At 51.7% G+C, this 12,373-nt stretch overlaps 1 protein-coding gene across 1 annotated transcript in view; it reads left to right on the forward strand.

Annotated features, from left to right (window-relative positions):
* Positions 1-12,373, forward strand: part of PDE10A (phosphodiesterase 10A) — a 552,081-nt gene that overhangs the window by 244,121 nt on the left and 295,587 nt on the right. The window contains exon 2 of the mRNA XM_065931006.1: positions 4,912-5,046. Within this exon, the coding sequence (XP_065787078.1) occupies positions 4,998-5,046 (49 nt within the window). The 5' untranslated portion in view covers positions 4,912-4,997. The remainder of the gene's footprint in view (positions 1-4,911; positions 5,047-12,373) is intronic.

Raw genomic sequence — 12,373 nt, forward strand, 5'->3', positions numbered from 1 at the left:
GTTTTATGGTAAAATCGTAAAAGTTTCTGTGTGTATGCACCGAGATTTAAAAAAATTTCCAGTCAGGAATAGCCATTAAAAAGAAAACATTTGCGTTCCCAGGTATTTCATCTTGCTCAGATGTTCAAAACCACCTTGAGTGCCTCCTCTCTGTTAGTTTTCTTCATGACAGAATTCTTTCTGTCTTCACCCATCGCTTCCTTTTCCTAAATGCACGGAGACCTGTCTTCCCTCCTTCCCTGAGGCATAGCATCTTCCTCCTTCATCTAGTTCCCTCACACAGCGACCAGGCTCTGCAACCTGACTGCTTGTCCATAAATGCGAGTCCCTGTCATCACCAGCTTCTTCCCTTATTAAAGCCGAGCTCCAGGCTCCATCAGCCTAAGGCAGATCTCTTCCAGCATGTTCTCCACGCAGGCCCCATCCTGCCCCCTCTGCTTTGCATCTCCGAGTGTCCGCTCTCCTCAGAATGCCTCCCACCTCACCTCCAAGCCCTGCCCTGAGTGCTCCTGAAACTGCCTCCTCAGGCCTGGCCCTCTGAAACGTTGACGGCCAGTGACAGTGCTGCCTCCATGGTCCTCACTGGGTACCAGGTCGTGCACACCGGGACCTGCCTCTCAGGGTGCCCGCAGCTCGTGTTCCATCCTGAAACACCCCCTCTCTTGCCTTGCCCTGCCGGGTGCCTGAGCTCATCCAGAAGATCAAGGAAAACAGAGGATCTGCTTTTGTAAAGCAGCCGTGCTGTGAATTTCATAAACCGAATCGATTGTAAATAAACTGTGCACTTTACAGTGGTGGAAATTTACCACCCTGGCCTCGGTGCCCCGTTGTCGGAAGGACTCCCTGGCTGTTGGTGGGTGCAGAGTGCAGGCCTGGCCCCTGGGCACCTGGACGAGAGCACGCTCCGTGGTCTTCCTGCTAGGACTCTGCTCTTCCGCGGGTGGCCTGCCATGGTCAAGGAGCCTGCATTTCATCAACCCCCAGGAATGGTGTAGAGAAGGAAGAGAAACCTGAGTGCCCTGGTGGAAGAGGATAAGGCTGTTGTGCTAGTCACTCAGTTGTGTCCGACTTTGCGACCCCATGGACTGTAGCCCGCCAGGTTCCCCTGTCCATGGGATTCTCCAGGCAAGACTACTGGAGTGGGTTGCCATGCCCTTCTCCAGGATAAGGCTGGGTAGGAAGCAATTTGCAAGAGTAAGCTGAGTGAGTCCAGAGAGGAGGACACAGGTGCTGGGAACTCAGACTGGATTCCCACAGTTTCAGACGAGATCGGGCACGTTCAGGGTGGTATGGCCGTAGACTCCCACAGTTTCAAAATGCAGAGAGCGGCTGCCCTGGGAGGAAGCCCCACTGTCTTAGAGCCCTTGGACCATCCCTGCTTTCTGTCAGGCAGCTTTATCCTGTCTCCTTTCCTGGGCCCTGACCCATCTGGCTGGCCTTCCATACGGCCAAGCCCTCTGTCTCTGAAAGAGGCTTAGTGTGTTTACGTGTGTGTGCATGTGTGTGCATGTGTGTGCATGTGTGAATGCGTGCCTGTGTGTGTCCCTTCTTGTCACGTCTCCGCCGCCTTCTCCTCTTGCAATCTGTCACCCCTCTGCAGGCCTCTTCTCCTTCAGGAAAACGGTCTTTTCGGTGGCTCCAAAACACAGCCTTCCTGGAATCCGCTGAATGGTTTATTTGGAGGGAAATGCCTAAATTCGAGATTGGCTTAAATTTAGACGATCTTTGTCGACGCACATGCGGCTTCTGCTGGCTGATTATCCCGTCTGTGTGCAGCATGTTGTCTAGGACTAATGTTTTTCATCTTATGTGAAAAAACTTTAAATGCTGGTTTTCATCTGTATGAAAATGGGGCTGCTTATCTCAGAAATGTTTGCCGTCTGCGTGTCCCTCAGCCTCTCCAGGTTTGAGTACTCTGGTGCCCTTTCACACCCTCTCAGTCTCTCTGCTGCCCCCTGTGCTCAGGGCCACCAGCCTCTGCCGCTTCGAGCCCGTCCCCACCCCCGCCCCGTGCCCACAGCCCACGTGTGGGCCTGGGCTCCTGCCAAGGGCAGCTCACCCTGCTGGTGTGGCCCCAGGGCTCCCAGTCTCTGCTCGTCCGAGCTTTGCGGGGCAGAGCAGTCGCCCCTGGGTGCTCTGCTGACCTGCCTGCTGGGCTGGGCCGTCACTGGAGCCTAGCGCAGCACCCTCTGTGTTCCACACACACACCTTCTTGGGTGCCCGTCGCTTCGGTGCGGAACAGTAACTCTCTGCAGCCCCCGGCCCTGGGCTGGATCCGGATGGCCACAGCAGACTCCTGAACATGCGAATCAGTGGATTGCTCTCAAGGGCTCCAAAGGTCCCCTCTGTTTCCCCGGGTCTGACAAGCAGCTTGTCTGTGCCTAGAGCGCAGTCCTGGAGGCTGTCCCGGTTGCAGGCAGGGAGAGGCCCGGTCAGGGCAGGGAGGTGCCGCCCGCCCCCACCCCCCCCACCTCCCGTCTCAGCTTTCCAGGAGAAGGGCACCTCCTGCTGACCTGTGACGCCCTGCACCCACAGCCTTCATGGCTGGGTCTTAGTCCCTGTCTGTTCCTCTTATTTTAGAAAGAAACTCTGGCTCTGGTCTCTTAGACACAGATATCATTAGAATGTCCTGAAATTTTAAAGAAACATATGTGATCTATTATGGGCTTCCCAGGTGCTGCTTACCAATACAAGAGGCATAAGAGACGTGGGTCAGGAAGATCCCCCTGAAGGAGGGCATGGCAACCCAATCCAGGATTCTTGGTAAAGAATCTGCTTGCAGTGTAGGAGACTCAGGAGATGTGGGTTCAATTCCTGGGTTGGGAAGATCCCCCTGAAGGAGGGCATGGCAACCCACTCCAGGATTCTTGTCTGGAGGATCTCATGGACAGAGGAGCCTGGTGGGCTACAGCCCATGGGGTCGCAGAGAGTCGAACACGACTGAAGTGACTTAGCACGCACGCACCCGTGATCTGTTACACCACACAGGCCTGGAGACTGGAGGGGTCGGGAGAGTCAGCGCTGGGGAGGCCCCTCGCCCAGCCCCACCCTGCCAGGTAGATCATGATGCTCCCGCCCAGCGGGCTCTTGGCAGTTGGGGGTCCCATGAGGTAGGCAGTACTCACGACCCTGCATCGAGCCCGCAGCGTGACTCTGGTGTGAGGTGTGTGATGTGACGTGTCTGTGCTGTGTGGGAATTACTGACGCTCAGACTAGGACACTAGTCGTTCGACTCCAGCATTTGCTCCAGTCTGTGTTTTCATTTCCACACAGCTCTAATTACTCAAAATGTTATGCTGGTGGTTTCACGGGTGCGTACATCTATCCCGATTTATCCAAGTGCTGTGTTTAAATATGGGCAGTTTAGGTGTCAGTTATGCCTTCGTGAAGCTGCCTTAAAATAATTCATATGTATAAATGTCTATTACATATCAGAAGTCCTCCTTTCACCAGTAAAACATTCTAGAATCTGTCCGTGGGACTTAGAAATTCCTTACAGTCGAGTGTTATATGATTTTTCACTTCAGACATCTGTGACCTTGGCTTTCTTGTTAGTTATTTATATGTGAAAGATAAGAATAGCAAGCCAGAGACCCACAAACGCTACGCTCCCACACTCTTAACACCTGAAGCCCTAGCTCTGCCCAGCTCCCCTCCCGCTGTGAGTGGCGTGGAGAGGGCCGGGCTGACCGCTGAAGAGGACCGGGGTTCTGAGTGCTTCCGGGCTTGTTCGTTCCGACGCCTCTTTGTCTTCAGCCGCCGTTGCTCCTCTCCTCGGCCCTTGCTCTTTCCCAGCACGCAGCGCCCAGGGCTTCTGCCCTGCTGCCCAGTGGTCCAGCTCCTTCGTGGTTTTCCCGCAGCCCTGGGCCCCTGAGGCTTGCTTCTAGAAAAGTGCTTTCCAGCCTCATTAACTATGACGGCGGTCACCGGCTCCGCTCTGGCCTGTGGAAATGCCAGGGCTGTGGGCAGCTCCCACTGGGTAACTGGACCTCTGTCCCATCCCTACCTCTCTAGAAAGCCATTTGGATCGCAAGTGAGAGATGAATCTACCTCTTCTAATTTATTTTCAAGAAAAGGCCAAACCTTTATTATTAAAAATCGTATTTACTGTAACAAGTTACCTTCAACAGCAGAAAAGCTGAAGTTGCCAACTCCCCCAAGCTACTTTAGTATTTTTGAAAGCCAGCAGGTTCTTAATAGAGGATGCCATTGGGACCCAGTAGTTAGAGGTGGGCAAAGGGTGAAGGGAAAGTGAAAGTGTTAGTCACTCAGCCTTGTCCGACTCTTTGTGACTCCATGGACTGTAGTCCATCAGGCTCCTCTGTCCATAGAATTCTCCGGGCAAGAATGCTGGAATGGATAGCCATGCCCTTCTCCAGGGGATCTTCCCAACCGAGGGACTGAACCCACATCTCCTGCGTTGCAGGCGATTCTTTACTGTCTGAGCCACCAGAGAGTGAAAGGTACAGGGCACCTCTCCTGTCCCCCCTTCCCCAGGCACCTGATAGATGAAGTGATTGCGAGGCCAAATCCTGCAGCTGAGACAGACCTTTGTCAGGGAGTGGGCACAGAGACAGTCATCTGCCTGTGGCTGGAGGCTTTCCGGGTGTGGTGGTGTGTTTCACGTGTGTGAGTGTGCATGCGCCTGCCTGCTCAGTCCCTCAGCTGCGGTTGACTCTTTGCGACCCCCTGGACCGTAGCCACAGGCCCCTCTGTCCATGGACTTTTCCAGGCAAGAATACTGGAGCAGCTGCCACGCCCTCCCGCAGGGGCTCTTCCCCACCCAGGGACGGAACCCGCGTCTCTGGCGTCTCCTGCACCGGCAGGCAGGCTGTTCACCACTGCACACCTGGGAAGTCCCAGGCCTCGCTGGTCGTCGACATTAATACCGTCTCCTCTCGTTCTCTCCAGCCAGCTGCCTCCCCTTCACACTTAAGGGCGGGAGCAGAGGACCCGCTTTGCTGACCCTGAGGAGCAGGACAGACCCCCAGGAGCAGATGAGCCATGAGCCAGCGGAAGGCAGCCTGGATGCCTGTGATGCCTCAGGTACAAAGGAAGGCCTGCTGTGACGAGACCCCTCCCCTCAGCCCGTCTCCCCCTTCTCTGAGAACCCCTCTTTGTCTGAGCGGGGGCTTTGTGGACCGTGACCCAAAAACTGTGCATGATTGGGAGAGACAGGGTCGATGCTCACGTGGTTCCCAGGAATGCAGGCAGCCGACAGGAGCCTTCTAGAACACCTGCGTGGCTTTGGCTCTTCCACTTATTTTTCCGTGTCTGAGGGTGTCTGACCTATGTGCTTGCTCATTATCTCTTTGATCTTTAAGGTTAGGTCAGGCATGCTCTGACCGAGTAGACGGCGCTGGTCCTGGTGCTGCGGGGACTGACAGGTCGTGAGAAGCTGTGCGGTGGGCGAGCTTCTCCTAGGGACGTGCTGGGTCCCAGTGAGGAGTGAGCCCTGCAGCCTCTGAATCACGGGAAGTGGAGTTGCGCCTGCGGAGGCTACGGGGCGGGAGGCCAGGCAGGCGGTGGCCAGAGGCCGGGAGGAGGGAGCCTTTCAAGGAGAAAGCGAGTGGCTGACAGAGAGCCTGGGCAGCGTGGGCCCCGCATGGGCCTGGGGGAGAGCTGTTCCATGCGGGGCCGGACTGGGGGCTGACAGGGGTGGGCCGGGGCAGAACAGGGGGACGGGAGGCAGCAGGCGTGGAGAACTCTTGCCGCGGGGTTTGCATCATTGAACAAGGAGGTAGGATGATAAACTGTCAGGGAGGTGGGGGTCAGAAGGGTTTGTTTACTCTGTTTGTTTATTTATTTTAATATGGGGCAAGGCAGAGTGACTGAACCCTCTCAGTAGCAAACCCGGTCATCCTCCAGCCAGGTAGAGACTGTGTCCGATCTGTAGAAGTCTCCAGAGTAAGATCAGTACTTCCCCTTCAGCCTTAATCATAGGAGAAAGGCTGCCTATCCCGCCAGTCAAGATGCCTCGAAGAAAAGGCAGTGCCAGCAAGCTGCAGACAGTTAGACACACACATACACACACACGTGTGCAAATTCAACTCTAATGTCAAATTCGAGTCCAGTGTGGAAACCAGTAACAGCATCTGTACATTATTGGGTAGCCACTTGCCCTCTGTGGCTACTGTAATTTAAATTCATCAGAGATCAATGAAATTAAAAATTCAGTTTCTCAGTCACACCACCGCATTCCCAGTGCTCAGTGGCCGCATGTGGTGAGTGGCTGCTTAGAGAAGAGCGCAGAAGCAAACTGTTCCCACAGCACATTCTGGTGGCCAGGCTGCCCTGAGTCCTCCCGCAAAGCCCTGAGTGAAGCAGTGGGAGTGTTAGTCCCTCGGTCATAGCCCACTCTCTGTGACCCCAGGGGCTGCAGCCCACCAGGCTGCTCTGTCCATGGAATTCTCCAGGTAAGAACACTGGAGTGGGCAGCCATTCCCTTCTCCAGGGGTTCTTCCCGACCCAGGGATCGAACCCAGGTCTCCTGCATTGCAGGCGGATTCTTTACCGTCTGAGCCACCAGGGAAGCCTAAAGAAAAATTAGCCTGGAAGAAGAGGAAATATTCATTGGAAAAGGGAGCAAAGCAAGCTGAGAAGGGATTTGTCAATCCTGAATGAGATATATAGGGAAAGCCATACCATACACTGGAAGATTTAGGAGATAGGAAATCTTAGATTGCCCATGTGAACTGAAGAGGTGAACCTCAAATCAACAGCTATTAATACTAACCAGTTTATTGTAAGAGAAGAAAATTGACCACAAAAAAATCAGTAAAAATAGAGTAAACTCCAACAGTAATCCTTCCGCTTTTTACTTGTAATTCACTTATTCAAAAATCAGTACAGGATTCCTTAGAAACTGACACTGTTTGATGATCCACAGAGGAGCTTCCTGCCCCCACCCCGGGGCATCCTGAAGCGCCAGGCTCATTAGCACATTGCCTGGGACCCCGGAGGCTCAGAGAGGCTAGCTTCCTCAAAGGACATGTGGAATGGGGACCTCTGAGTCCGGGCTCAGTGCTGTCTCTGGGACGTTGGTGGGCAGGGGCCCTGACACTTGGTTCTGAGCAGCGAGGAGGAGTCTGTGCAGCCCCGTTTTGGAGCAGAGGCAGCAGGACTGGGGAGCCAGTGTGCGGCCTGGAGCAGCCCCGCTCAGGGGCCAGCGACCCAGCCGGTGTTTGCTCGTGACATCTGTGAGCACCGTTGCAGCTACGCTTGGGGTCAAGTAGGATTTCCTGGGCTTCTGCCCCAGGAATTCCCATAATTTTAAGGCTGCTGTTTCCATGGCGAAATATTTAGTGTTTTAAACAATTGACTTGAAATAAACTTTTGAATTTCAGCTTTTATGTCTTAGCAATCCTAGTTAGGATTACAGTGTTAGCATTTGTCAAGGGCTTAAGCAAATTCTGAACTACTTACTCTGATAGGGATAGCCCTGGGGTTAAGTCTAAGAATAGTGTCTCAAGTTTTTAAAAGTCTTTTGAAAAATCTGCTTTCCTTGAATGAAATCATGTAAAATTGTCATGCATGAGTCTTTTTCCCTCTAAAGTCTACATGGTGAATGAAAATAGGATTTTAATATTGTTTCCAAGGAATCCTTTTATCAGGTAATGAGAACTAATTCTCTAGCGAAGTTTCTCTCCTTTTTTTTGTCATGGCTGCCAGGAAGCTTCTAGAAGCATGGATTGATTTAATCATAGTATTTGAAGTTTTAAGGGGAGGGAGGTTTAACGCTGAGGCTAAAGAGAGTTTTGGGGATCAAGTGAGAGAACAGGATGGAGGTTGGTGGAGGCAGGGCCTCTGGGTCTGACTCTGGTTCAAACCTTGTTCTCAGCCAAGAAGGATGAGACACTGCACTTTGTCAGTTACCCGACATAAATAAGTATTCAGTTCATTCGCTCAGTTGTGTCTCCTGAAACTGTCAACGTTTAAATGAAGGGTTCCTCATTAGCAAATGATTTTTAGTTATCATCTTAGTAATCCATAGGCAGTTGTGATATTCTTAAAGTTACAGAAGTTACAGGACATTAAAAAAAAAAAAACGCGCATCCCATATTTTACCTTTTATCAAGATTGTCTAGTACCTAAATTTTAATAGCCATCTTTTATATCAAAAGATCAAAAACCAAAAGCTGTGTATGAATGTTCTCCAGCTGAAGGTCTAACTGTCAGTCGTGTCTGACCTCTGAATGAGTCCTTGAGTTCACAGACTCTGCCTCACCACCCCACGAAGCATTTTTAGAAGACTTCTCTGCTTTTGGCCTCATGCGAGGTGCTCCAGGAACATGGTGAAGCCTAAAGCGATCTCTGTACTCCGAAAGGTTTTCTGTTAGAAATGTTGCAAGAATTCCCGGGTCCTGTCCTCCTGGCTCTGTCAGGAGCTGTGGGGTGCTCCCTGGCTGGCATCTGGGTGGGGACAGGCAGGGCGGGGGCTGATGAGAACCGGAGTGCTGGGCGCCAGTGACGCAGGAAAAGTCACCTGCTGTAGCGTCAGGTTTGCACTTCCCATGAGGCCAGCAGGGTCCACAGTGAGAAGGCGACGGTCGCTGAAAGGAGATGATCTGAAAGGCAGAGACAGAAACGAGGAGGAGAGGAAAGCCCGGATGTACGCTGTAATTGTATACTTGGTTGTGGGCTGCTATCACCCGATGATGGAACTAATTTGTTCTATTCTTCTACAGTATGACTTTTTTCCCCTTGACCAAAAATATAAGAGGGCTTCCCTAGTAGCTCAGCTGGTAAAGAATCCGCCTGCAGTGCAGGAGACTCCAGTTCAATTCCTGGGTCAGGAAGGTCCGCTGGAGAAGGGAAAGGCTACCCACTCCGGTATTCTTGGGCTTCCCTGGTGTCTCAACTGGTAAAGAATCTGCCTGCAATGCAGGAGACCTGGGTTCGATTCCTGGGTTGGGAAGATCCCCTGGAGAGGGAAAGGGCACCCACTCCAGTATTCTGGCTTGGAGAAGTCCATGAACTATACAGTCCATAGAGTTGAAAAGAGTCGGACATGACTGGGTGACTTTCACTCAGTCACTCAAAAACATAAGATGGTCAGGTGTATTATGTTCTTTGTTCAGTCACTCAGTCATGTCCGAGTCTTTGCAACCCCATGGACGGCAGCACGCCAGGCTTCCCTGTCCATCACTATCTCCTGGAGTTTGCTCAAACTCATGTCCATTGAGTCAGTGATGCTATCTAACCATCTCATCCTCTGTTGCCCTCTTCTCCTCTTGTCCTCAATCTTTCCCAGCATCAGGGTCTTTTTGAATGAGTCAGCTCTTTGCATCAGATGGCCAAAGTATTGGAGCTTCAGCTTCAGTGTCAGTCCTTCCAATGAATATTCAGGGTTGCACTTCATGGCAAACAGATGGGGAAAAAGTGGAAACAGTGACAAATTTTATTTTCTTGGGCTCCAAAAATTATTGCAGACCATGACTGCAGCATGAAATTAAAAGATGCTGCTCCTTGACTGAACATCTGTGACAAAACTAGACAGCATATTAAAAAGCAGAGATGTTACTTTGCCAATAAAGGTCCGTCTAGTCAAAGCTATGGTTTTTCCAATAGTCATGTACGGATGTGGGAGTTGGACCATAAAGATGATCAGATGTATGACAGGAATGATATTTTGTCTGTTTGGGTTTGTATCTTTTTTTGTGTTTATGTTATTAATCTCTCACTCTTCTCCAGATCTATGAGAAGGGACATTTCCTGTTCCATGAAATCTCTTCACAAAACCTAATTGTCAGGAATTTTTGCTGTTGATCAAATCTCACTGATTTCTGTTGCTTAATGGTCGGCACACTGGTGATTTTGGAGGTGTGATGGTAAGGACAGAAGCGCCTCTGAGGGGTGTGGGTGGTGACAGACAGGATAACATATGTCACCTCTGTGTGAACTCGTCTGGGAGGGAGCACTGGACAGGGAAGCTTGCGTCCCGAGCCCTCCTGCGGCCAGCTGTCCCTGGAGCGCTCTCAGGCAGGCCTCCCCAGCAGGCAGGCAGTGGGGCTGCTGGCTGACTCATAGTGTCCGTGGATTCTCCCGCATCCTTCCACCCTCCCTTTCCTGACCCCCACGCTACTCCCCCTTTCTTTTAAAGGAGCACGTGTGGGTCCCTCCAAAGCTGCTGGCATTGTGTGCCTCTGTTCATCTGGCAGTGGGTATCGCTCAAGGACCACAGCCAACAACGCCCACACGTTTGCTGGCCCAGAGCCTGAGAACTTGAGCCCGTTCCCAAACGCATACAGAATTTCTCTGTTAGGGACAACTCACCGTCGTGTGTGACGCTGCCGCAGCTGGGTTTACTACTTCCTCCTTGGTGAATGCGTGTGAATACGTTTGGGTGTGTGTGCAGCTGCCTGGGAAAATGTGTGGGGAAAGGAAATACTTAGAAGCTGTGTTCTCCATGGCTTGACGACTCCAGTAACTGACTGTTGCTTCCATTCTTCCTGGCGAGCTGACTTTGTGACTTGTGAAGTCATATCCTTACTGCTGAGGGACGGGCCACCTCCACTTCTTCTCAGAGAATCTCAGGGGGTGTGAAAACAAGCAGAGACAGGCTGGCTGTCCCTGGTCAGCTTCTCAGCCTCACGCCATCCCATGGCCTTTGGCGAGGGCCGCTGTTGGGAAGGACTGATGGTTAGGAGGTGCTGAAGAGGCAGGATGGAGGTGGGAGGTGGGAGGCCCCAGAGAAGGTCAGGTCACATTTTCTCGCCTCTGGCCTAAGACCAAGATTTACAGAATGAACAGCAAGGTACAGCATGGTCTTTGGAGTAATTCAGCAAATTGGACAGAGTTTCTGAGCTCTCAAATGAGTAATATTTCTTATTGCTGTTTTTGGAAGATAGCCCCAGATCCATCTCCATGTTCCTTAACTTCAGATCTACGACTTTTGAACTTACTTTTCAAGGCCCTGAGCTGGTGGACAGTCTCTGCTATGTGTTGTTTCCTTGGAACTCATGGCAGGGGTGGAGAGTTAACAGGGAGTGAGCACAGAAGGAACCCAGCTGTGTCTTCATCTTTGTGTGGTGTTGCCCACAAAACCTCTTACAGCTCCAAAACCTGGCAAAGTGACACCATGTTTTTGCCCCCTTCACCATCCCTGGCGGAGGCTAACGTGACCGTTGCATTAGCCTCCCCTCCTGACTGCAGAGCACCAGCGCCACAGCCCTTCTCAGGAAAGGCTGGACCATTCACTGGTGTGACACGGTGTGAGACTGTGTGTGAGAGATGGTGTGACACAGTGTGTGTGAGATGGTGTGACACAGTGTGAGACAGTGTGAGATGGTGTGACACTGTGTGAGATGGCGTGACACAGTGTGAGACAGCGTGAGATGGTGTGACATTGTGTGAGATGGCGTGACACAGTGAGACAGCGTGAGATGGTGTGACACAGTGTGTGTGAGATGGCGTGACACAGTGTGAGACTGTGAGATGGTGTGACACTGTGTGTGTGAGATGGCATGACACAGTGTGTGTGAGATGGTGTGACACTGTGTGAGATGGTGTGACACAGTGTGAGATGGTGTGACACAGTGTGAGACAGTGTGAGATGGTGTGACATAGTGTATGTGAGATGGTGTGACAAAGTGTGAGACAGTGTGAGATGGTGTGACATAGTGTGTGTGAGATGGTGTGACACAGTGTGAGACAGTGTGAGATGATGTGACACTGTGTGTGTGAGATGGCGTAACACAGTGTGAGTGTGAGATGGTGTGACACTGTGTGTGAGACAGTGTGACACTGTGTGAGATGGCGTGACACAGTGTGAGACAGTGTGAGATGGTGTGACACTGTGTGTGTGAGACAGTGTGACACTGTGTGAGATGGTGTGACACAGTGTGAGACAGTATGAGATGGTGTGACACTGTGTGTGAGAGATGGTGTGACACTGTGTGTGAGATGGTGTGACAGTGTGAGACAGTGTGAGATGGTGTGACACAGTTTGAGACAGTGTGAGATGGTGTGACACTGTGTGTGTGAGATGGTGTGACACAGTGTGAGATGGTGTGACACTGTGTGAGACAGTGTGAGATGGTGTGACACTGTGTGAGATGGTGTGACACTGTGTGAGACAGTGTGAGATGGTGTGACACTGTGTGAGACAGTGTGAGATGGTGTGACACTGTGTGTGTGAGATGGCGTGACACAGTGTGAGATGGTGTGACACTGTGTGAGACAGGTGAGATGGTGTGACACTGTGTGAGACAGGTGAGATGGTGTGACACAGTGTGAGATGGCGTGACACAGTGTGAGATGGTGTGACACAGTGTGTGTGAGATGGTGTGACACAGTGATCCCAGAGTCTGCACTAATGGAACGGGAGTGGGGAGTGGCTGCAGTCCTGCCTTTCTAAAATAATTATCTGCAG

Source organism: Muntiacus reevesi, chromosome 3 (assembly GCF_963930625.1).
Source record: "Muntiacus reevesi chromosome 3, mMunRee1.1, whole genome shotgun sequence".
Taxonomy (NCBI): domain Eukaryota; kingdom Metazoa; phylum Chordata; class Mammalia; order Artiodactyla; family Cervidae; genus Muntiacus; species Muntiacus reevesi.